The following is a 22,060-nucleotide window of genomic DNA, read 5'->3' as shown; positions in this document are numbered from 1 at the left end:
GCTATGACCACCCTTTCTTTGAAAAGCAATAAAAGCGTGTTCAATTGTACGCTACCTAGTCCTATTTTTTTTGTAAAGTGACTCTTGCAACAACAATTTGCATAATGCATCAAACTTGAAAAGTTCAGGATTTCCTTGGGTCATAAGTCTCCAAGTACTAATAAAAGTCTGGTAAGAATCTCATTAGGCATCAAGAACAGTCTGCACAAGGGAACTGTCTGAAATGACTTCACTTGTAGAAATAAGTTACTCATTGATATCCTTGACACCATCAAGGAAAGTGTCCATATCATCTTCCTCATGCATAATCTTTGATTCCAGCTCTTTACGCAGCAAAGCAATTTTAGCCTCATTGCGACCTGCTAGAATATCCCAAGCCTGTTTTGCAAATTTTGTTGAACGAATGTGAGGAGTGATGGTGTGCTTCACAGACAACACAATCAACACATGAGCCTACACATCCTTTACATCCCAACGAGCTTGTTCTGCCGTAGGCAAAACAACTCTAATAGCAGCAAGACTTGCAACATCCTCAACAATGCCTACATCCTCAGAACTAGGACGTATATATTCCAGACGCCCTTTGACACAAGAACATGTTGCATTATGTAAGCCCACATAGGGTAATTATCCCCATCCAATCTGTCCTCAGCAACAAACATCTTGAACACATCTGTGTTGTTGTCAGCCATGGAAAATGCCTACACTTGATGTGAAAACTATCGGAGATGAGAAGAAACTAAGTGAGACCAGCACATGCTATATAGCACAACCCGCATCAGACTGTATGGGACCTGTTATACAGTAATTGGTGCTGATAGAAGTTCTACACAAAATGACGAAATTGCCTGTGTAGACCTGACTATAGTGGAAACGAAGGTCGAAATGAGCCCGAATCAGGTCGACTTGCGAACGCTCACCAAAGCTCATAGAAATTGGAGAAAGTGAGTGTTGGAGCTGTTGGCAGCTAAGCGCGGGAGGATGAAACTTGCTCTGACACCAATTGTTGGAATTAGGATTGCAGAGAAATGCACACAGCTTGGAGAAGACGAAGGAAGCTCGAGGCACATAACTGAGAGTGTGTTACTCAGTGTGCAATGGAAAGATAGATAGCCCTAGAATGAATGGGCGTATGTACAATGCACGGGGGCAGAACCTCCTAAAGAGGGAAAAAATGCCCTAGCAGTCCTAGTGTGTTCACACACATCACTACCACATGTATATGGTAACACATAGATATGTGGAGAGGGCATGATAAGTGGTAGACTTACTCTTGGCTTAAGGATAAAGTTTAATACACTTCTTTAAGAAAACGAACTTGTGCATAGGATGTATGAGAGTGTATGAGAGGTGTATGAGTGGTTATGGAAAAGTATGGGTTCAATGTCCATACTTTTCAAGGTATGGACCATCCAAACTCCTTAGCATTACTATATCTAGTAAATAAGAATTACTATATCTAGTAATTCTCCATAGGAAGAATTACAAGATCGTTTCTTATTTTCCTTGAATTGGATGGTTGTGAGGTGCAACAAAAAACATGTCATGGATAATCATTTATCTTCACATACCCAAACCCCCATTGGAGTTAATGGAGAGTTGCACAATACTTCTCTCTTTATGGTTGAGACCATGCCAAAATGGGTGAAAATACTGTTAACTTTTTAGTTAATGATTTTCCATCCAAAGATCTTCGAAAGAATTTAACTCAAAAGTTAATCAAGGAATGTGAACCTTATTGCTTAATTATCAAAACTCTTCATAAGCGAGGAAAAGATGACATTTTTAGGTGTTGTGCAAGTAAGGATGATCATTTGTACATTTTTCAAGAAGCACATATGGGTGTTAGCTAGAGATCACTTTTCAAGATATTTGACTAATAAAAAATTGCTACAATCAGGCTATGGGTGGCCACCTTATTTAAGGATGTGTCACTTTTTGGAAAAGGGTGTGATGAATGCCATGATTCCAAAATAGCACAGTGGAAGGATAAAATGCCCATAGATCCTATTAAGGTCACCCAACTATTTAAAAAGTTGGACTTAGACTTTATAGATCCTATTAGTCCTAAAGTCCGTAACAACTCAATCTTAGTATATCATTGTCGCCACTGATTATGTGACCAAGTGGGTAGAAGCTAAGGCTACACGGAAGTCTGACACAAACAGCTAAGTTGCTCTTTGAGAATATTATTACATGATTCAAATGTCCGTTGATATTGTGAGTAACAATGGTACCCCTTTTATAAATGAGGTGATAATAGAACTCACATCAAGTTTCATGATATCCCACCACAAGTCTATAACTTATTATCCACAAGAAAATGGCCAAACCAAGAGTACCAACAAGTCTCTAATTTCTATTTTGACTAAGACGATATAAGCTCATCATATAGATTGGGATTGGAAGCTTATACTCGAGGGGGTGACTATCATAAGAAAATGCATATCACATGGGTTTAAAAATAGAGATTATTTTATTCTATATTTTTAATATAAAAGGGTTTCGAAAAAATGATAATGAAAAAAAATTACAAACTGAATAGTAAAAGGGTCCCTTTTATTGGTGAAAAATATACAACTAAGGGGTTTTTTAAATAGTCCTTGAACGCACAAGATATATACAGATTTTACATATAGTGACCCCCTAAAGAGCTTATATCAGCTCTATGGGCTTATTGTACCTCCTCGAGATATAGTGTTCTCTTTGGTTATATTTTGTGCAATGTACAAGAGCATGGAGACTAGCTTGATCATCCATTGTCATGCATCCTCCAAGAGGACATTTCCATCTACCCAAGGAAATTCAGAGTAAAGGAACATGTGTAATTATTACATGCCTTGCTTTCTTGACCCATGGTAGCTAGTCATTTGAAACCAACGAATACCAATAGGGTAATCACTCTTAATTAATACATGATTTTGTAAACTTGATACATAGGTCTAGATCAAACTTTAACCTTTAATGTATTTGTTGACTACGAGACAAACTAATAATGCCAACACTCTAGTTCATTAATTTATTCGAGTCTTCAATTGATACTTGATTTATACTCTCTTCTTTGGCAATGCAACTTTCATAATTTCATGCATCTTATACTTGTCATTGTTTCTTGATTCTTGCATTTCCATATCTTCACTGAATTGCCTTATGTTGAACTAGAATACTCTCACAATGCTTAATTGATTTTTCAATTCTCGAATACAATTGAAGGATTGTGATATTATAGAGGATTGTGTGCATAGTCTTGCAGTGTTGAACATCTTGATTTTCAACATGTCCATGGGATGCTACTCTCACGAAGATATTTAAATGCTACAAGGTCTATACAGAGTGGATTGATCGAGTTCTTGCTTCCCAATTGGCACATTCATAAATTTCAAGAATGGAATTACATCATGAAGGGGGGTATATTAACCCCTGATTATGGTTAACTCTTATTTTGAGTATTTTTTTAGTCATGGGCCGGGCTTGTCGATTCCGCATGTGCGTGGTAGGTCATTGGGTGATCGTTGATGAGAGGTGCACCATAAAATTTACTAGATTAGGATTATACGTTTTGATCGGCCAAGTGATGATATCCGTGAGTAAAAGGGATGGACCCATAGATAAGCCATTGTAAACCTAAAACTCTCTCATTCTCATATGTGAAATACATAGAGTGCTCTTGCTACATTCGCTTCTCCATCACGTGCTTGTGGCTGTGAGAGTGTGTGAGTGCAATATGAGAGAGAAAGAGAGATGTTTTGGGTTGGTGGGTGCTTGTAATTCCAAAAGGCAAGGCTTGAGTTCCAAGAAAGGATACCATTTGGTTTATTTGGTTGAGGTTTGACTACAGATGATCGATATAACATGTAACCCTTACTCTCAAAATTGTGACCAACAAAGATGCATTTGAAAACCATATCATCCAATTTCTATGTTGTTGTTGTGGCAAAAGAGCATAAATCATTGTGGCATGATTTTCGAGTTGGGGGATCAGCACTTTTGTCCATTTTGAAGAAGAATAAAACAGTGATGTCCTTGTGCAGCCCCATTTTTCTTCCTTCGTGTTTCTGGGTGTCTAAAGGGGTGAATCAAGGTTTCATTTTTTCAATTTCATGTGTATAAAAGTGTTGGAGTTCTCACAGTTGTCATGTGTTAATGAGAATTGATGAAAGAGGCTAGGGCTTCTTCCAAGGAAAATTGGAACTATGATTGTGTCATTGGAGGAAAGGCTACAAGAAAGGGTGAGAAAGATTGAAATTTTGGGTTATCCTTGGATTTTTTTGGGAGTTGAGCTTTGTTGGCTTAAGAAAGGTGTTGTAATTGTATCATTAGGGAAAATTTGTACTCACAAAGGGGCTTTATAAGGAGTTTGACTTCCCCTCTCATGCTCAAAACGGACGTGCGGTAAAATTTTTGCAAATCAATTGTAAACTTGGTGGAGATTTGACAGTTAGAATCTACTCTTCAAGCTTTTTCTATTGATATATAGCACACCATGAGATTCCTCATATTTTGAAAGATTCTCTTGTGATGTGACAACTCCCTATAAATTCTAGACGGAGTTGTCACATCACAAGAGAATAAAAAATTGAATCTTTCAAAATATGAGGAATTTCATGGCGTGCTATATATCAATAGAAAGAGCTTGAAGAGTAGATTTTAAATGTCAAATCTTCGCCAAGTTTACAGTTGATTTGTAAAAAATTTATCGCACATCTGTTTTGGACATGAGAGAGGAAGTCAAACTCCTTATAAGGCCCCTTTGTGAGTCCAATTTCCCTAATGCTCTTATAGGCTTGGTTGGCATGTGCTCCTAATTCATCCTAATTCCAATCTCAAGCTCTTTAATTAATTTCAAAGAGGATGTTTTGGGTTGGTGGGTACGGTGCTTCCAATTTCCAAAGGCAAGGCTTGAGTTGGGAGAAAGGAGACCATTTTGGTGTGATTGGTTGAGGTAGGAGTTTAGGAAACGTGTTTTCCAAACGACAAGGAGATTTAGTTATAGAGGTCGCTCCACACTTTGCTTCCCTTGTGAGCGTCTCCAAACTTCGCCCAAGTGAGTGCACTTACAATTTGATATTGGTCACAGAAGAATTTTGCCGGCCCTTTTGTGTGAAAGCTACATAAGTAGGTTAGGGGTGACCACCTTGAGCCTCTCTCGATTTGTGGGTAACACCTCTTAGGTTTCCGGTCTAAATGCTCTCAATCAAGTATAATACTATTGAATTTCAATCGGTTAGAACTTAGGTTTACATTCGATCTGGAAGTTGGAAATTTTGGTTTCTCTCAGCTAAAAAATTCGAAGCGGCCGTCCAGTGAAGCTGATGAACACAAAGCCAGTGTGCGAGAATGAGACAAGCCCTGGTCAACGTCACTTGAAGGGCTGCCAAGTGGAGGCGTCTCCTTATTTCAACATGCACAAAGGGCCGACTACATTCCCAATTATTGGTACTCTTCTGCGTTGGGTGTATGCTCCCCTTTGGTGCCCCTCAGGCCTCTCTCTCTCTCTCTCTCTCTCACTCTCACACACACACACACACACACACACACACACTCACGCAGGCACGCATCGTGCGAAACAATCTAGTAGCTATATGCTCTCCTAGCTTCCTTTGTGTTGCCCTAACAAGGCTCAAATGTGTATGATGGGAAACCTCTCCTCCTGTGGCCGCTCCAACTTCCATGCAGCTTCAGCAGCTGTGGCGCTGCCGCCTTCACCTCCTCATATTGCCATTTCGCCTGCGGCCGCCCGTGTGTTGCTGGTGGATGGGGGAGCGCTAACTTTCACCTCTCCCATTAAGGTGATTTCTCTGCTTCTAGACTACCCATTCCACATTATATGTCCCCTTGACTCTCTGCGGCCCGGCCAACATTCTCTCTCTAGCCTACTGCCAGACGAAGAGCTTGAGCTAGGGCAGCTCTACTTGCTGCTCCCTTTGAAAACCTTTGAGAACAGGGAGTGCATGCCTAACATGGAGCCCTTGATTAGAAGAAACAGGCTAATTATCAGCTCGCGGCAGTCCAAAATGGTGCAAAGCCAGATGACGGCCATGCGATTAGGCGTAATTAAAGATCAGCACCGAAACCCGCCCAAATCTGCAGAAGCTGCAAAAGAGAGCGAGGAGAGCGCAAGGCTGCTGTCCGGACACAGATCGGATGTGGGCTCTTCGGATTCAGATAATTTGGGCAAGGTTTTGTATGTGGGCGATTCGAACTCGCGCCGGTTTCTGGAAATGAGCGAGTCTCTGCTTTCCAGAGAAAAGCTAATAAAAAGAAAGTTGACGAGCGTGGCGACATTCAGCGGTGCGGGTTTTCATTCGTTTAGAGAGCGTCAAAGCTCGTCCACGAGTGCGAGCAGCAGCCATGGCAGAGCTCCTGCTAAGAACGAAGATCTCTGCAGCCGAATTTGTGATACGCCCGAGCTGAAGATGGCATACAGGTCCATTATGCTTCGGAGATGCCGTTCCTGGACTCCCAGGCTGCAGCCCATTACCGAAAATAAGCTCCCCCAAGTCGCCCACCACCCTTGATTAATCTTAGCCATTCAGTCATCCATGTGAGTGAGCGTTGTGTGTGTGTGTGTGTATCTGTGTGTGTGCGCGCTTGTGTGCGTGTGATTTTGCGTGCCTCGGTATGTAGATTGTATATTTTGTGGGGGACAGAAATTGCACCCCAAATGTTACATCGTTCATAAAACGGAAAAATGTAACTTTTGAACTCACAAAGATTATATTCAACACTTTTCTCATTAGGAAGCATACATATTTCATTGGTACCAGTTACTATTCCTGTTAATTTTCCTAAGAGGAGATTTTGAAAATAAAACTATTTTTTTCTAAATTTACATTAGTTTCCGAACCCCCAAATGTTACATCATTCATTAAACAAAAAATGTAACTTTTGAATTCACAAAGATTGCATTCTATACTTTTAATTAGGAAGCAGTATGTGTTTAGTATGTCTTTGGAGATTTTGGAACCATATCCAAGAGGAAATCTTAAAATTTGAACTATCTTTTACGTATTTTTCTCATTTTCTAGAGAGGACTTTCCTTTACCTCTCCATTTGCACCGGCATTTTTGAATTGCAAAGTGTTGGAAAATGGTCCTTTCTATGTCATTCAGCTTAGCTCCTACTCCCTTCGATGTGAAATAGGGCGTTGGGGCAATGGAGAAGAGTCAAATCAAATGTGCACATTATGCTCACTACAAATTCTAGAGTTTAAGTACCACACACTACTAGAGTGCTCAACTTTTGGTCACATCCGAACTTGCTTACCTCATATTTTTAGCCATGACTTATTAGACCTATACACTTTCCTCTCCCAACCACAATGTGGGCTCTCCATTGTGACTCTCATCAGCACAATTATGGAGCATCAAGAGTCACTCATTAGCCATACACATACTACATCACATGTAACTTTGGTCCCATAGGTCATATTCGACATTTGAGGATGATAATAAAATCTCTCTCTCTCTCTCTCTCTCTCTCTCTCTCTTCGCATTGCATGCCAAGCACAACATTGTTTTGAAACATATAAGTGTAAGGAGTTCAGACGTTAGCCTTGGTATTGTAAACCCAAGTGCTAAGACCACTCCAAGGTGCAATGGAAGAGAAAGGGATTAGGAAATTTAACAAGGAGGGCTTTCACACTTGGAAAACCAATTGCAAGTTGAAAGGCTACTTAATGAAAAAGTAGTTGTGGAGAGTAGTCAAGTCAGAAATCATTGATCCATCATCTATTGATGGAGCACACATATAGACACGAGATATTAGCGCAAAAAATCATGCCAAGGACGAACAAGCATTAAGAATCATAGTCATTGCAGTACATGACAATTATGTACACTTTATTGATGCTTGTGAAACCTCATCAGTTGCATGGGAAGCACTAGAGAAAAACTTTGGATCTAGGAAAAAGAAGAGCAAAGTAATCTTAAAGAAGGATACTAATTGAAAATGGGACCTAATGAAGATATTGCAAGCTTGGTCAATCGCCTGAAAAGCATGACCACACAACTAGCTTATGTAAACAATGTGGTACCAAAGGAGGACAAAATTGCAGTTCTTCTAGGTAGTCTTACCACCTAGCTTTGACCAGATAGTGACCATCATTGTGGAGAAGGATCCAACACCAGATTTCCAAGATGCAGACAACTCTTTAATGTCCAAAGAGAAGTAGCAAGGGAAAAATGGTACTTCAAGGGGAGGAGCTTTTGTAGCTAGTTCTAGTAATAAAACTTGTTTCAAGTGTGGCAAAGAAGGTCACATAGCAAAGCATTTTCTAGCATCAAAGACTTGTAGAATTTGCAAAAAGAAGGTTTATCTTCCTTCCACGTGTTTCAAAAAGGACAGAGGTAGCACCAAAACAAATCCAAGGCCCAAAGTCTATTTGGCGGAATAAGACAAAGATGAAGATGAAGAAGAAGGCGAAAACAGCCTTCTAGCCTATAAGGACATTCTCTAGCTTTTGTTTTTCCTTTCCCCCTCAGCTGTATTTGTTTGGAGATAGCTTGGATTAGCTTGATCTCAGTTTTATACATCTGTTTGAGGGGACATGTTTAGTGTCTCTTGAATTAGGGATAGTTTGTCTCCTAGATTGGGGATGGTCTCGTGAATTGGAGATGTTCTTTTGCTCCTAGATTAATTTTTACTAGAGATGGCAGTTTCTATAGTCCAAACCCAAAGGGGAGGGTTTTTGGGAATTGTGGGCTTTGTCCTTGTTGACCCATGGGTCAATCATACGGCATAACTCACTTTTTATACCAAAGTCTTATCTTTTGAGAGCTATGAAATGATACAAATTATGGTTAAAAACATCATTTGTAATGAGTCTATATTCTAGTTGTAGAAGCTAGGGTGTGATGGCACTTCTAGATTGTAAATACAAAGCCATCTTAAAATCTATTTTTGATTTAACCTGTGGTAGCCTTAGTATATAAGGTACCTAGGTCATTTTGTATAGAGGACTTTATTTGACTCAAAATTTTGATCTGTCGTTGATTGTGTGTGAGAGAGAAAGAGAGAGAGAGTGTGAGCTTCATCCTGATGCTACTTCTTGCTCGCTCATTGCAGTGGAGATTCAACTACACCATTGCAATAGGCTTGGAGAGAGCTATACAACAATGCCAAGCATTCAACACGAAATGGAGCACATGTGCTAACGTATCTACGATCTATTTGTGGTCGTAAGTGTATCAAACAATGTCTATTTTTTTCTTGCAAGTAGTCCTTTAGTGGCGACATAAGCTACGCATAGCTACTCATAGGTTATAGTTTTGGCACTTTCAAAATTCTACTTTGTCTTCATATGCGATTTTTGCAGATGTGTTTGGAATGAGGATTTTGAATGTACAGTCTTTAGGAAATTTGTATCCTAGTGAGGGGATGGTGTTACTTAAGTTTTGTACAATTTTGGTATGGTTTGGTGAGTTTCCTTCCGTTTGTGTGCATGTGGGCTAGGTGGTGTAGTTGACTGTTGTGAGATTCTTGATTTTGGTTTAGTTGGCCTTCTAGTGTGTTGTATGTGTGTCATCTGTGTCCTTGATTGACATTATTCTGATCTAGGTAGTATTGCATGAACTTTATAGGTGGTGAGATTCACTCGTGCAACATTGGCGCCTTTGTCGGGGACACAAGGACTTGAACATGTAATCCTACTAACACTCGTGTGATGGTTGCTTGCTTTAGTTTTGACTAAAGAGAGCATTTTTCTTAAGTGGGTATGAAAGAGGATATTACGAGATCAAGTGGATAGCCAGGAAGCGTGTGTCTTGTCGAGGGTCTGCGATTAGATAGATTTAGTTGGGATTTGTAGTATTAGTTGTAGAGTAGAGTACTTGCTGGTGGGTGAGTGATTTGTGAGGTGATAAAAGCATTTGCTAGTCCCTGTGTTGCAGTGAAGCGTTTTTCTACTCATCAATGAAAAACCCCATATGATGTGTAGGAGTAGCTTTAGGTAGGACATGTTGATATTCATCACTGATTTATTTGTTGAAGTGCTTGTTTCATTAGGCAAAATTTGGACTCACAAAGGGGCCCTTTAAGGAGTTTGACTTTACCTCTATCTACCAAAATGGGCACATGGATAAATTTTTGCAAACAAAATCCAAAGTTGGTGGAGGTTTGACTGATATATAGCACGCCATGAGATTCCTCATATTTTGAATTGTCAAAATATGAGGACATTCGTGCTATGAGATTCCTCATATTTTGAATTGTCAAAATATGAGGACATTCTAATTGTCAAACCTCCGCCAACTTTGGATTTTGTTTGCAAAAATTTATTGTTACCATATACATGTGGTAGTGATGTGTGTGAACACACTAGGACCACCGGGGCATTTTTTCCCTCTTTAGGAGGTTTTTTCCCCCGTGCATTGTATATACGCCCATCACTCTAGGGCTAACTATCTTTCCATTGCACACTAAGTAACATACTCTCTATTGTGTGCCTTGAGCTTCCTTCGTCTTCTCCAAGCTGTGTGTGTTTCTCTGCAACCCTAATTCCAACAATTGGTATCAGAGCAGGTCACGTCCTCCCGGGCTTAGTCGCCAGCTGCTCCAGCACACGCCTGCTCACTTTCTCCAATTTGGGCTCATTTCGGCCTCCGTTTCCACTACAGGCAGTGCTGCACAGGCTATTTCGTCATTTTGTGCAGATTTTCTGTCAGTTCCTTTTTCTGCATAACAGGTGCCTTATAGTCTTCTACGGTTTGTGCTATATAGCACAAGTTGTTCCCGCTCCATTTCTCCTATTTTCTGGCAGTTTTCACATCAGGTGCAGCATTTACCATGGCTGACAACAACAACACAGATGTGTTCAAGATGTTTGCTGCTGAGGACAGGTTGGATGGGGACAACTACCCTATGTGGGCTTATATGATGCAACATGTTCTTGTGTCAAAAGGTGTCTGGAACATTGTGCAGGGCATTGATGTACGTCCTGGTTCTGAAGATGTAGGCGATGTTGAGGATGTTGCAGGTCTTGCTGCAAGGATTGCAGCTGTTAGAGTGGTTTTGCCTACGGCAAAACAAGCTCGTTGGGATGTTAAGGATGCGCAGGCTCATGCATTGATTGAGTTGTCTGTGAAGCGCACCATTATTCCTCACATCCGTTCAGCAAAATCTGCAAAACAGGCTTGGGATATTCTAGCAGGTCTTTATGCAAGCCGCAATGAGGCTAAAATTGCTTTGCTGTGTAAAGAGCTAGAGTCGAAGATTATGCATGAGGAAGATGATATGGACACTTTCCTTGCTAGTGTCAAGGATATCAATGAGCAACTCATTTCTGCAGGTGAAGTCATTTCGGACAGTTCCCTTGTGCAGACTGTTCTTGATGCCTTACCAGATTCCTACCAGACTTTTGCTAGTACTTGGAGACTCATGACCCAAGGAAATCCTGAAGTTGTCAAGTTTGATGCATTATGCACATTGCTGTTGCAAGAGTCACTTTCTAGAAAAAACAAGACTAGGCAGCGTGCAGTTGAACAGGCTTTTATAGCTTCTCAAAGAAAGGGTGGTAACAGTAATGCAGCCACTTCTTATGGTTCTGCTGCGAGTGGCAAAAATTCTGTTCCTAATGCTTGTGCTGGCAGCACTTCGTCTGGCAATTCTGGTGATAAGGGCAAAAAGAAGATGCGTTGCCATTATTGTAAAGCCAATGATCACTTGATCAAGTCGTGTCCTAAGTTGAAGGCCAAAGAGGCTAAGAAGAAAGAGGGTGGTTCCACTGCAAATGTTGGTTCCACTACAAATGCAGCCATTGAAAGGAGATTATGATGCTGATGTTGATGCAGAATGGGCTTTTAGCGCAGAGTGCACTTACAATCCTGTTGTCCATGATGCATGCTTGTCAGTTACTGCAGATTCACATGTGTGGTATTTCGACAGTGGTGCTACAAAGCACATTACCTCACATCGTGAATTGTTTACCTCTCTCGAGTCTGTCCCTCATGGGAATTCAGTCACTTGTGCCAACAACGCCTCTTATCCAGTTCAGGGAGTTGGAAAGATTGTGTTCACTGCTGCTAATGGCAGTTCCTTCACACTTGTTGATGCACTTTATGTACATGGGATCAAGAAGAATCTCTTGTCTGTATCCGCACTTGCTAGACTTGGACTTGTAGTCAAATTTGTGGATGACAGATGTACAGTTCATGATCTCAGTTTTGGTGATGAAATTGTTGCATTTGGGCTTTTGTGCCGTGGGCTGTATAAGCTCACTTTGTATGACAAGTGTGGAAAAAATTTTGCAAATGCTGTTGTAGATTCAAGGGCTATTTCAGATGCAAAACTTTGGCATGCACGTTTTGGTCATCTGAATTTTGCCAGTTTGCTGCGTTTGCAGAAATCTGATATGGTTGCTTCTTTGCCGCCTCTTGAAGCACCTGTCAAACATGTTTGTGAAGGCTGTATTCTGGGTAAAATGCAGCGTTCTAAGTTTCCAAAGGATGGTTCAGTTAGGGCCACATGCAGGTTGCAGCTTGTGCATAGTGATGTTTGTGGGCCCATGCAAACTCCGTCTTTGGGCAATTACCTGTACTTCGTGACTTTCATTGATGATTACTCCAGGCATGCATGGGTATTTCCGCTTAAAGAGAAGTCCGAAGTTTTTATGTGCTTCAAACAATTTTTGGCTATGGCTGAAAATGTCTCAAAATGTACTATGGTCACCCTCCGTTCCGATCGAGGGGGGGAGTATATGTCTCATGAATTTAATGCATTTCTGGCTAGTCGTGGGATAAAACACCAATGTACAGTGCCTTATACACCTCAGCAAAATGGTGTTCCTGAGAGGAAACACAGGTCACTAACGGAAATGGCACGATGTATGGTCAAAAGTCAAGCTTTGCCGCATTCTTTTTGGCTTGAGGCCATCATGTGTGCCACTTATGTACTTAACAGGTGTCCTACGAAAGCTTTGCAGTCTATTACTCCATATGAAGCATGGCATGATAGAAAGCCTTCTATTGAGCACATGCGTGTTTTTGGCTGTTTCGCATATGCTTTGGTGCCACAAGTGCAGCGCAGAAAATTGGATGATAAGGCTGTCAAATGTATTTTTGTTGGTTATAGTGCTGAAAGCAAAGGTTATAGGTTGTATCATCCGCAAACAAAACGTATTCTGGTTTCACGGGATGTAGTGTTTGTGGAAGATTCTGTTCAGCCCTTGTTGTCATGTACTAGAGACAGTAATGTAAGCTCACAGGACATTTATGACACTTTGTTGCCTCTTTTCAGTGGTGGAAATACGAATGTAAGTTCCAATGAGGCAAATGTACAGCCTATGGGGGTTTTTGAAAATGTTTTAGAACAGCCTATCACTGATGCAGATGTACATGATGTACTTGATGAGGAAAGGGCTGAAAATGAGCAGGCTAGAGGTATGCCAAAATGGCTGGTGCACACTTTGGTGACAGTAAATTGGATGCACCTTTATCTAGTCGTACTCGTTCAGGCTCTTGCCATGCATCTTATGCATCAGATTGTTATGCTTTGGTTGTGTTTAGTTTACATGATGTTGAGGAGCCTCTGTCTTTTGATGAAGCACAAAATTCAGAAAATTGGATTGCTACCATGAAATCAGAATATGATGCACTTATAGAGAATGACACATGGACTTTATGTGATTTGCCTCCTGGCAAAAAGGCCATTGGTACGAAGTGGGTTTACAAGTTGAAACGCAAGCCGGATGGTGAGATCGATCGCCATAAGGCTCGCCTTGTTGCAAAGGGTTATGCACAACAAAAAGGCATAGATTATGAAGATACTTTTGCTCCCACTTGTCGTATGACTACTGTACGTTTTCTATGTGCATTGGCAGCTCATTTTGGTTGGGATGTACATCAATCAGACATTGTTACTGCTTTCTTGAATGGTGACATATTTGAGGAAGTTTATGTAACGCAGCCTCGCGGTTTTGTCATAAAAGGACAAGAGGACAAAGTGTGCAAATGTAAGAAGGCTTTGTATGGGTTGAAGCAATCTCCTCGTGCTTGGTATGAGAAAGCTGACACTCATTTGGTTAAACGAGGCTTTCGTAACAGTCCAACAAAAAGCACATTGTATGTAAAGCGTGAGGATGATGTATTTCTCATTGTGGTTCTTTATGTTGATGATTTGCTGATCACTGGACCAAATGAGAGACATATTGCTGAATTTAAGGCTGATTTGAATGCTACTTTCAAGATGAAAGATTTGGGGCTGTTGCATCATTACTTGGGTATACAGTTTAAGCAGTGTGATGGTGGTATTGCCTTGTGTCAGAAAAGTTACATAGAGACATTGCTATGTAAGTTTGGACTTGAGGATTGCAAACCTATTGCCACTCCCATGGAAACAGGTTTGAAGTTGAGTCTACATGATCCTGGCGATCCTGCTGATGTCACTCTTTACCAAACTGCTGTTGGCTGCCTCATTTATGTATGCAACACGAGGCCAAATATTCAGTTTGCAGTCTCGCAGGTCAGCAGATTTATGCATAGCCCAGGGTCTAAGCATTGGCAGGCTCTCAAGAGGATTTTCCACTACCTTAGTGGCACTTTACATCTTGGCTTGTTTTATCCCAAGGGGGGATCATTGCCGCCAGACTTACATGCTTTTTCGGACTCAGATTGGGCTGGTTGTTTTGACACGCGAGTGTCCACAAGTGGTTTTTGTTTCATGCTTGGCAGTTCATGTATATCATGGTTGAGCAAGAAGAAACCTACTGTGGCCACTTCGAGTTGTGAGGCTGAGTACAGGGCAGTCTTCACAGCTACGGTTGAGTGTGTATGGCTCAGACGCCTTATGGCTGACTTGGGTGTTGGACAGGACACTGCCAACACTATCTACACTGACAGTCAGAGCGCATTGGCAGTTGCGAGGAACCCAGTTTTTCATGCTCGCACAAAGCACATTGAGGTGCATTACCACTATGTCAGGGAGAGGCTCTCAGCAGGAGAGATCAGCTTGGCTTATGTGCCAACACAGGACAACCTTGCAGATCTTTTCACAAAGGCATTGTCTCGTGAGAAGCTTGAAGCTTTCCGCAAAGCTTTGGGCTTACTCCCCTTTGTGGATTGATCCTGTCCTCCGGGCATGGCACTTCCCTTTACTCATGTGCCAGCTCTCGTTCACCGCATCACTCCAGGGGGGATTTGTTACCATATACATGTGGTAGTGATGTGTGTGAACACACTAGGACCGTTGGGGCATTTTTTCCCTCTTTAGGAGGTTTTTTCCCCCGTGCATTGTATATACGCCCATCACTCTAGGGCTAACTATCTTTCCATTGCACACTAAGTAACATACTCTCTATTGTGTGCCTTGAGCTTCCTTCGTCTTCTCCAAGCTGTGTGTGTTTCTTTGCAACCCTAATTCCAACATTTATCCATGCGCCCGTTTTGGTAGAGAGAGGTAAAGTCAAACTCCTTAAAGGGCCCCTTTGTGAGTCCAAATTTTGCCTAATGGCATTCACGATCTTTGAAAAGTTGATTTTGAGGGTAAAGATGCATCATGCAATAAACAGGTTTTGGTTGAGATTTCTCCATGACTGATTGATGTTGTGCATATAATAGGGAATTCTCAACAAGGGTTCTGTGAAGAAAAACTGAAATTTTGCAAACTTGGATATCATACATATATGATACCCATCTTTTGCATGTTGTGTTGAGCACATACACCAAATTGCATTTCATTTGGACATATAGATTGAGAATTGAGGGGATTTTACTGTTTTGGGGAATTTCCTTGTCAAAAACTGGTGATTTTATGCAGTTTTGATGTCCAAAATCTGTTGTGAGCACGTGTGCATGTTGTATATACCAAGGAGCAGTTGGGGTAGAAACAAAACTCCATTCTGGCTAGTTAGACATTATACGTGTATGATGTCTAAAGGGCAATTTTAGAGACCAAAGCTGACATCAGAGCATAGCAGGGTGTTTAACACCACAAAACAACCTTAGAGGCCAAGTTTCATCCAATTTGGAGCACATAGACATCATACGCATATGAAGACATCATGCGCATCTGAAGACTATACCTCATGCGCATATGAAGACTTGACATCATACGCATATGAAGGTTAGACATCACCGCATATGAAGACTAGACATAACATGCATATGAAGAGTTGACATCATACGCATATGAAGACTTGACATCATACGCATATGAAGACTTGATATCATACGTATATGAAGACTTTTAGGCTAGATTTGGGTCAAATCAAACATTTGAGTATACCCTAGTGTCCTAAAGCATAAAAGAAGTCCCTAGCCAAAATTTCTTAGCATTTGGAGCACATTTGGGCTAGAAAGTGCCAAAAGATGGAAATTGGGGAAGGTTCATGCTTGTATTGACCATAACTTGCACAAAAAGTGTTGAAATTGAATTTTGAAAGCTGCTGAGAGTTGCTTGAGTGATAAAGAGCCTTTGGATAAAAGTTGCTTCATTTTGCGACAAAAGACATCATATGTGTATGATGTCTCAAGTGCCAAATTAGAGGTCAAAACCCACATTTGAGCTCACAGAAGTGTTTACCATCACAAAATAGGCCTAGAGAACAAGTTTCATTCAATTTGGCTCACTTTTTCCTTAGCTAACCTCCTAAGGGAGTTGCAAGAAACCAAACAAAAAAAGAAGTGATAGACTTGACTAAAAGTGTCATAATCACAAATTGAGACTTGGAGTGGTTAGAGTATAGCAAGGAGAGTCTACAATTAAAGATTGGAGAAATTGTGAGTCAGGAGACATCATATGTGTATGAAGACTCCAGGCATAGGTTGAGGCTAGATAGTAACTTTGACTAGTAAAAGGACTTCCTTTTGGCCCTAGAATCCTAAATATCACTCCAAAACCAAATTTAAACACTTGTAAGTGGACTAAAGCATGCATCTAGTGTTGAAACTCTAAAATCACCAAATTTGACCTACAGGAAGATTGAATACGATACAAAACTGTTTTGGCCATAAGTCGAGCTCCCGGATCGGATTCAGAAACTTTTCTTATGAATTTTGAAGCTTTAGAGTAGCATCCGAAAGTTAGGGGTGTCTAAAAGTGACAAATTGAGAGAATTCTGAGGAAACGCTCATGGTTTTGGACAAACGAATCAGTCTTTAGCATCGGGAATATCTACTATCCAAGGATGCAACAGAAACCCAACACCGGCATTGGGAGTAGTCAACTTGAATGTGATAGTACATGGATGTTCATGCCCTCATTGATTTGTATGCATACCAAATGAACACATGAATAAAACAATGATTCTTGGAATCTCATGGATGTGGACGTACAAGGCAGTACCAGATTGGGACACCAATCAACTCAAGCTATCACCTAAAGGAGGATATTTCATCATTCCAATTTCATCGGGCAAAGAGGAATGGAAAAGAGGTGACACACAAAAGAAACCAGGGAGTGATCAATCTTCTTCATCCTCTAGACAAGCAAATGCTACAAGTAGCATGCAAGGAGTCAAGCCAATATGGTACCAAAAGCACTACCCAAGGACATCCCGTCTCAAATTTGGGTCCTTAAAAACTCATCTACCATACCGAACAACTCAAAAGAAAAACATATTCGAGAGGGAAAACTACCACAAGATGGATTTGGAGCAAAAAGGAGCATTTATCTTCTCCATAAACTGTAAAGCCGATGAAGGAGTGGAAAGTTAAGTCTCAAAACACTCAACCCCAACAGCTCATCAACGAAAAACCAAAAGACCACTGGAGAATTAAAGCTCACCAACCGTCATCATTAATATCTACGGCTCAACAAAGTAGTGTGCCAACGCATCCAAATGGTACAATCAGATAAAGAGCACACAAATTATAGAATTTTCTATTTACAAAACATCAAGATGAAACCTTGACCACGTAAACCCTTGAGTTAACTACTCAAGATCCAACTCTTACACAGCATGCTGGTTTGAATTGCATTGACCTTCAAAGCATGATAGAGCCAACCACGGCTATGCATAGACACGATTGTTCAACCCATGTACATAGTCATCCCGGAGTACTCCATCTAGGAAGGGTGGAAGGGAACTTCAGTAATTAAGGGCAATGTTTGAAGAGAGAGGAAAAAAGTTGAATGTCAACGTGTGGTTTTTTGCAAAAAATACCTAATAATACCCTTAAAAAGCATCAACGGGGAAATTTCAATTGACAACATCTCCCTAATGAGTGTAAATAGTGTATATACTAGCAAAAAATAGTGTAAATAGTGTATATACTATCAAAAAATAGCCTTTTTTGCTTATTTTTATCAATTTTTCTTGATGTTGGAGCCTTAAAATGGAGAAATCCACCAAAAAGTAATAAAATAGTGTTCTCTAATGGATTTTCTTTATTATCTATTTTTTAATTTACTTTTTTAGTGTATTTTAAATTTTTTTATTTTTCCAATAAACATGTCAAAAATTAATAATAAATAGCAAATGAGCTCAGATGGAGAAACTGAAGATACACTGATGATCAGAAGAACAAGGCGGACAAGCACAAAAATTTTCAATCAGAACGAAAAATGGAAGTGGGAAGCTTAAATTAGGCCGCTAAGGCCTACTTTTGCAAATTCTTATAGAATGAGCTAACGGAATCCGATTGAGGAAATTTTTGAGTCTAACGTAGATTTCACGGCCTAGTAGGACTAACAGGGGAATTTGGGGGAAAATAGTTTGGAAAGTCCGAGTATAGATATCCAAGGTAGCCCAAAATCACCTCATTATTACTAGTCACTCTTGGAGATAAAAGCTTTCTACCTTCTTCGCGCGCGATTTGTGGGGTCCACAGTCACCCATTTTCAGTGCCGCCTCACATGAGACATGAGGGGTAGGTTCTAAACTTATCAAAGAACATTTTTATATGATTGGGTAGAAAGTCTAGACTCAAAAAGAAAACCCTAGAATCCCAGTTGTGCACAAACTCCTACGACACAAAAATGACCATAGCGGCCTGTCAGCTCAACCGAATTCGATGAGACTTGAAGTGTAGCATGCCCCTAGATAGTAAAACACTTCCATATCATTAGATGACCATTTAGAAGGGGTTGAGGGGGTCCCAAGTAAATAATCTAGGGTTTAGCAACATAACCAAAATTAGATTCTGACTCCACGGGTAGCTTATAGACGAGGTCTATACACAATGTATCTAGATGGTTTCAAGAAAACAGTCAAGGCAAGATCTCAAATAGCAAGAAGGCTACAAAGTGTCAAAATTGACATATGACATCAAAGTGACTCCGAATGAGCCCAAACTGGATGAGCAGCATGAAGACTATGTAGCTAACAAGTCCATGGCTTCAAAAGTGACAAAACAACTCTACACGCCAAGTAGAAGCAAAGATTTTAGAGTCGACAAGAGTACAAAGTGATGGCGACAAAATCAAATTTAGGACTTGTTTTAGGTGTAATGAAGATGTGTAGGTCAAAAAAGTATCTTTTCATGTGAAAAATGTGACTGTAGTTAAAAAATTGCGATTATTTACTTTTGTGCATATTTGGCTTGAAAATTATTTTGTCACTTCGCCTATCACTTGTACACATCTATTACATGCCACATGTCAAGTATGAGCCCAAAAGATCAAGAAAATCTCAAATTTTGTCAGAAAACGCACTAAAGGCTCTTCTGTCCAAATTTTGAGTTAACTGTCACATTTGTTTTATCCAAATCATCCCATATCTAACACGAATGGATCTATATCATGTTTAGAACCATCTTGCACCAAAAAATGTCTAATTTGTTGAAAAAGTTAATAATCGCGATTATTTACTTTTTCACTAAGAGGAGCTCAAATTTCAACTTTGACCTTATGGGACCATAGTACATGATGTTCCAAGCCCACCAATCAAGTTTGATCACATTTGGATCACAAAAACCCAAAATCTCTTTATATCTACTATTTCAAACTCTGAAGCTTAAATCTGATACCATTTTCATTATGTGCACTCAAATGAGCCCACACTTCACTCAGAGTATCTAAATCACATATTTTTCAAGCCTATGACGTCAAAAATGCAAAAAGTTGGAAAAAATCCCCAATTGTAAATAATCGTGATTATTTACTTTAGTTGAAAATTTTTCCTGGATTGCATGATTTTGATCTCTACGTGTCTTTATGCATCTATGCATTCTCAAAAATTGATTTGAAGCAAAATGGACATCATTTGCCATCAATTTAGACTCAGGGAATTTCAGAGCAAAATCCATGGAATTTTCTATTTTTGACACTGTATTCTCCTATTAGGTGCAATGCAAGCGGCTGAGAAGGCAAAGAAGAGGGTGTCTCAGAAAGAAAAGCTGCAAGAATTGCCACCATACCAGTTGGAGTCAAGCTTTGTGAAAACGGCAAAGACAACCTACCTGTCCAAAGAACAACTTGAAGAAAACAACACTACAGTCTTCACTTGCAGGTTCAAGAGTGAAGATGGACACCAGGTGCAGTTACAATTGCTACCCAAGGAAGTTTATGATGTAGCTACAAGGCCATAAACTAAAGAAGCCAACAAAAGGCTGGGACTTGAAGAATTCTACGACCAAGATCCATGTGGAGTGGATTTCCAAAGAGCCTATGAACTGTTGTCCACAATCAAAGAAGATGGATCCGCTCAGATCACAAATCAGCAGGGGAAAAAGTGAAAGTGATTATCAACAAAGACATAGTAGCCGAGGCACTGAAGCTGCCAGCAGAAGGTATGGCAATGAGGGCAGGGATAGGAGAACAGCAAGTACATTCACCAAGGATACAGCTGCCGCCACTTTCTCTGACCTAATACTAAGAAAAGTGGAGGATCCAGTCGTCTTTATCACCAACACTTCCACTTCCTTTCAAAGAGACCGCCACGATACACAACCCCGAATCATGCAATTGCAATTACTTTCAGACAAGTGTTGAAGTCAAGAACAAGGCAAGCAATAGATCACGCGCAATACGTGCTTAAAACAATCACAAAAAAGAAGAAAGATCACATGTATGGGTGCTCTAGAAGTTCTAACACAAATCTCATACGATGCTACTGGAATGACAGATAGCTTACCGCCACTCCCAGATTAGAATACGTAGATAGTATCAGCTCAACCTTCTCCACAAACCACTTGATCAACTAAGAAAAGGGTATATAAATCAGATGAAGAATCAGTAGAAAGCTCGCCTGAATCCCATAGCAATAGAAGCATTGATAATGAAGAAACGAGGACAAGAAGAGAAGAAATGAAGAAAAAAGCAGTGGTATCCCATCAAGAAGATCCTCAACAGAAATGGACCCGAGGGAGATCAGGGGTCCACGGACCAAGAACCCTGCAAGAAAGTCCCTGAGGATCCGAAGGATTTACTTGAGTGGATGTATGCAGAATTTGAGTCCTTGAAGATACATGAAGCTCTAGAAGCGTAAAGGAAAGCAAGAAAAGAATTGACTGCACAACAAAGCCAAGAAGAAGCTTCACAACAACAAAGGGAACCACATCATGAACAAGGAGAGATGTTTTCAAGACCCACTTCACCCACTACAGAGAAAGAAGACCATCCCATGCCAAGTCCAAGCCCTTCACCAATTGCTAAATCTAATGAAGGCAAGGAAGAAAAGCGAAAGAAGCAACAAGAAGAGGCCAGTTTTGAACAACCCAAGGGAACAAAAAAAACTGAAGCTGGACCTTCTACAACAACCCAAGCAGAATCAATTGAGGCAGTCACAAAGCCTCAAGAAGAATCAATTGAACCAGCTACAAGGCCACAAGCAAAATCCACTGCACCATCGAAAGAACCGCAAACCGAATCAACTAGAATGTCTAGGAAACCTCAGGTAGAACCTGAAGAATGGGAAACCACGGATGAGGTCATCATTCAGGTTAATGAGTGTGCAAAGCAAATGCAACTAATAACAGAAAAGATGCAAACAGCAATGCTTAGCGTCTATGCCAAGGCTAGAGAATTGGAATAGGTAATAGATGCTCTACAAGGTGAACTCAAGGACACAATGATCATCATTAAAGATCTCCAAGGACAAATTAAAGGGCTAATAAATAAAGAAGAACAACACCAAATTGTCAAGAAAAGGTAGCAGAAAGAGATGGAAGATTTAGGGGAACTCCTC

At 40.4% G+C, this 22,060-nt stretch overlaps 1 protein-coding gene across 1 annotated transcript; it reads left to right on the top strand.

Moving 5' to 3' along the window:
- The first annotated feature begins 5,518 nt into the window (after positions 1-5,518).
- On the top strand, positions 5,519-6,625 carry LOC147427541 (uncharacterized). The gene has a single exon (XM_086497593.1). It carries the CDS (start codon positions 5,625-5,627, stop codon positions 6,516-6,518), a length of 894 nt encoding a protein of 297 aa, XP_086353719.1. The 5' UTR covers positions 5,519-5,624; the 3' UTR covers positions 6,519-6,625.
- Positions 6,626-22,060: the final 15,435 nt, after the last annotated feature.

The sequence above is a fragment of the Adiantum capillus-veneris genome, chromosome 23 (genome assembly GCF_014529385.1).
Source record: "Adiantum capillus-veneris isolate H3 chromosome 23, ASM1452938v2, whole genome shotgun sequence".
NCBI classification, from domain to species: Eukaryota; Viridiplantae; Streptophyta; class Polypodiopsida; order Polypodiales; family Pteridaceae; genus Adiantum; species Adiantum capillus-veneris.
Note: the sequence above shows the minus strand (reverse complement) of the source record. Positions and strands in the feature narration are given on the sequence as shown.